Source organism: Bidens hawaiensis, unplaced genomic scaffold, assembly GCF_021521415.1.
Source record: "Bidens hawaiensis isolate Kalapana, Puna unplaced genomic scaffold, B.hawaiensis_p1.1 tig00024225_1, whole genome shotgun sequence".
Classification (NCBI taxonomy): domain Eukaryota; kingdom Viridiplantae; phylum Streptophyta; class Magnoliopsida; order Asterales; family Asteraceae; genus Bidens; species Bidens hawaiensis.
Window position 1 is genome coordinate 20042 of NW_027493804.1, and position 3747 is coordinate 23788.

The 3747-nt window shown below is 36.8% G+C and overlaps 1 protein-coding gene across 1 annotated transcript; it reads left to right on the forward strand.

The window, feature by feature from the left end:
• The first annotated feature begins 215 nt into the window (after positions 1-215).
• LOC143568735 (receptor-like protein EIX2) lies at positions 216-3446 on the forward strand. The gene is made up of 3 exons (XM_077054811.1): positions 216-528; positions 577-1833; positions 1906-3446. Exons 1-3 carry the CDS (start codon positions 216-218, stop codon positions 3444-3446), a joined length of 3111 nt encoding a protein of 1036 aa, XP_076910926.1.
• The last annotated feature ends 301 nt before the right edge of the window (positions 3447-3747 follow it).

The window sequence follows — 3747 nt, forward strand, 5'->3', positions numbered from 1 at the left end:
CCCCCCACCATATCGGATAGCCTTATAAGTCATTGAGGATTTACAATTCATTGTGGACTAGAATTTGTCAACTAAGCACCCACAACGACTTGCAAAGTCTTCCATGGGCTAGAAGTTGTAGTCCATGTACAATTATAAATTAATGTAGTTGTTTCAACATAACAACTCATCTCTTTTCTCATTTTCAAAAAAGTTTCATTATTCAGAGTTGAATGATGGGAAATCAATTGGTTTTGGGGCTTCCACTCATTTTCTTAAGCATTTTTTTCTTGCAATTAACCATGTATACTTGTTTGGGTGCTCAAAATTCGACTGTAAGCTGCCATGAACGAGAGATACTTGCACTTCTCGAGTTCAAACACAGCATTAAAGATGACTTCAAAGTGCTCTCATCATGGATTGGCGTTGATTGTTGCTCATGGAAAGGAGTCCTTTCTGATGCTGCCACAGGCAGTGTTGTCAGCCTTCTTCTAAGAGGAAATTACATGGGAGTTTTTGAAAACCAAAATGTAGATTACTACTCAGTAGGTTATGATGGGCATTACATGGAAATTTTAGAAGATGAACTCAAAGAAGACTACTACTTAGTAGGTTATAATGTGAACACACATTTGGCCGAGTTGAGGGATCTGAAACATCTAGATTTAAGTGGGAATTATTTTAAAGGAAGTCAGATTCCTGAATTTTTTGGATCCTTCCCGAAGCTAAGTTACCTTAATCTTTCTGATGCCGGTTTTGATGGTATTATTCCCCATCAAATTGGAAATCTTTCCAATTTGAAGATTCTCGATCTTGGTTCAACTTTTGTTATACAAACGCTCAATGCAACTGATATGACATGGATTTCTGGCCTTTCCGCACTCAAGCATCTTGACTTGGATGGCGTGGAGCTTTCTCAAGCGAAAAATATTAATATGGTATTGTACAAGATCCCTTCATTAACATATTTAAGTTTGAGAGGTTGTAGGCTTTCTAACATTGATCTTGGTCCTCATCTTAATTCAACTAAAATACTTCCCAATATCGAACATCTGGATCTTAGCTTAAATAGTTTTGAAGGTCAACTCCCACGCTTTTTCCAGAACCTCACATCTTTAACAGTTCTTGATCTTTCATGCAATCATCTTAATATGGCATGGAACTCTATAAACATGCTTAACTTAATCCCTTCACTATCAGAATTGCATTTGTCAGAATGCGCACTTCACAATGCCCCTTTTTCACCCACTTATTTTAACTTCAGTGTCAATTCTAAGATACAATATCTTGATATTAGTCGGAATTCAATTGGAGGTAGATTTCCATCTGATTTGATGAACATGACTTCCCTAAGAGTCCTTGATCTTTCAGAAAACAGTTTGAACTCGTCAATTCCCGTCATGCCTAACCTTCTAAAGCTCGATGTTTCTTTTAATCTCAAGGAATTGAGTAGCCTATCAGGTCTTTATCATGGAGAAGAACTGATAAGCCCGTCAACAAACACATCTGAATGTTCACAATATGCCTTAGAGATGTTGGATTTATATTTCAGCAATTTAAACGGATCAATTCCAGAATCTCTTGGACATCTATCCAAGTTAAAATTCTTACATCTCAAGTCAAACTATTTGACTGGTCCAATCCCTAAAGCTTTGGAGAGATTAAGGTCATTGGAAGTATTAGATCTATCTTATAATGATTTAACCAGTCCCATTCCAGCATTCCTTGGAAAACTCACCAAACTTTACCTTGCTGAAAATCAATTTAGCGGTTCTATTCCCAAATCACTGGGAAGTTTAACAGGTTTAACTCATCTGAGTCTGGAATCAAACCAGTTAACAGGTTCAATACCAACATCTCTAGGAAGATTAGCTTCATGACAAGCATTTTTGGCGTCTTCAAATTTATTAAATGGCACAATTCCATTTTCTATTGGACGACTCTCTAAACTAGTTATTTTTGATGTGTCAAACAATTCTTTAAAAGGAGTGGTTTCGGAAGCCCATTTTGCTAACCTTTCGATGTTGAAGTACTTGCATACAACTTCTAATCATAAGTTGATCTTCAATATCTCACATGAGTGGATACCACCATTCCAATTAATAGAGGTTGAGCTTGGTTCTTGCAAGATTGCAAATGGCTTTCCACAGTGGTTGCAAAATCAGAGGAAGCTTAAGAATTTGGTGTTGTCGAATGCTAGTGTATACGGATTTCTACCAACATGGTTGCGGAAGATGGCTATCATTAAGGTATTAAATCTCTCTCACAACAAACTCAGTGGATCTTTGATAAATCTTCCTATTAGGGATCCTATTAATGAGGTTGAATCTGATCCTATTGAGATTTTGCTTCTTCAAGATAACCTTTTCAATGGGCAAATACCAAGGTCATTGTGCACAAAAACACGTTTAATACTTCTTGATGTTTCCACGAATAAGTTATCAGGAAATATTCCTGACTGTGTAGAGAATCTACAAACGATGGTTACGTTGATACTTAGTTCAAATGAGTTGTCTGGTGTCCTTCCATCTTCTTTAGGAAATATTTCATCATTGGCAAGGTTAAAACTAAATGACAATAATTTTAGCGGCCAACTTCCTCAAGATTTAGGAAATTTGATATCCTTAAGAATTTTGGATTTGGGCAATAACAAAATCTCTGGGAACATACCAAAATGGATTGGAGAAAATCTTGCATATTTGATGGTCCTTGGGTCGTCTAAAAACAACTTCACAGGAAATATTCCTCTATCTCTGTGTAAATGTTCATTTCTTCAAATTTTGGATGTCGCATACAACAACTTAACAGGGCTCATCCCTTGTTGCTTTGGGGAGTTGAAAGGGATGATTGAGGCAAGACAACCAGATATGGGGCCGCATAAGAGTGTGGATGAGGAAATGGATATGGTGAATGTGAATCAGGTCATGAAAGGGACCCAGCTTGAATATACAAAAACTTTAGGTTTAGTGTTTAACATGGACCTTTCAAGCAATAAACTTAAAGGAGGGATCCCTTTTGAGATGACTAGACTTATCATGTTGGTGGGTTTAAATTTGTCTCATAATCACCTCAATGGGAGTATTCCTGATAGCATTGAGAAGATGAAGGCATTAATCTCTCTCGATTTCTCGGACAACCAATTTACCGGGATGATCCCACCAAGCATGGCAACTTTGAACTTTTTGAGCAGTTTGAATTTGTCACACAACAACTTGTCAGGACCTATTCCAACCGGAAATCAGTTGCAAACACTGACTGACCCATCAATATATGCTGGTAATAGGGATCTCTGTGGTGCACCTCTGCCAAATAACTGCTCCAATCATGATGATCCAATCACCGCAACGAACAAGACCAAATACAAAGATTCTGGTGAACATGAGGAATGGTTTTATTTGAGTGTAATGTGTGGCTTAGCAGCAGGGTTTTGGGGTGTTATTGGAGTGTTGCTGTTCAAGAAACAATGAAGATATAAGCTTTTTGTGTTTGCAGAAGTAACCATGGATATGATATATGTTGCAATCATGGTGAGAGTTTCCAAGAGGAAAATATTAGGAAGAGATGCCAAAAGTCCTTCAAAATGCTAGCAGTTGTGGAAAATATATATAATAAGTAATTATTTTTCCTTCTCAATACTACTGTTGTGCTTTATGTTTATGTATTATCATGTGTGTTTTCTACAGACAGGATATAAATGTAAAATTTATCACTTTTATACAAAGCGTGCTTATCATTTGATTATTTTGTTAAGTAATTCAACTGCCTCGA

Coding starts and splice junctions, on each gene's coding strand:
- LOC143568735 (XM_077054811.1), top strand. CDS start 216: ATGGGAAATCAATTGGTTTTGGGGCTTCCACTCATTTTCTTAAGCATT. Junction 529..576: donor TGTAGATTACTACTCAGTAG/GTTATGATGGGC, acceptor AACTCAAAGAAG/ACTACTACTTAGTAGGTTAT. Junction 1,834..1,905: donor GTTAACAGGTTCAATACCAA/CATCTCTAGGAA, acceptor GCACAATTCCAT/TTTCTATTGGACGACTCTCT.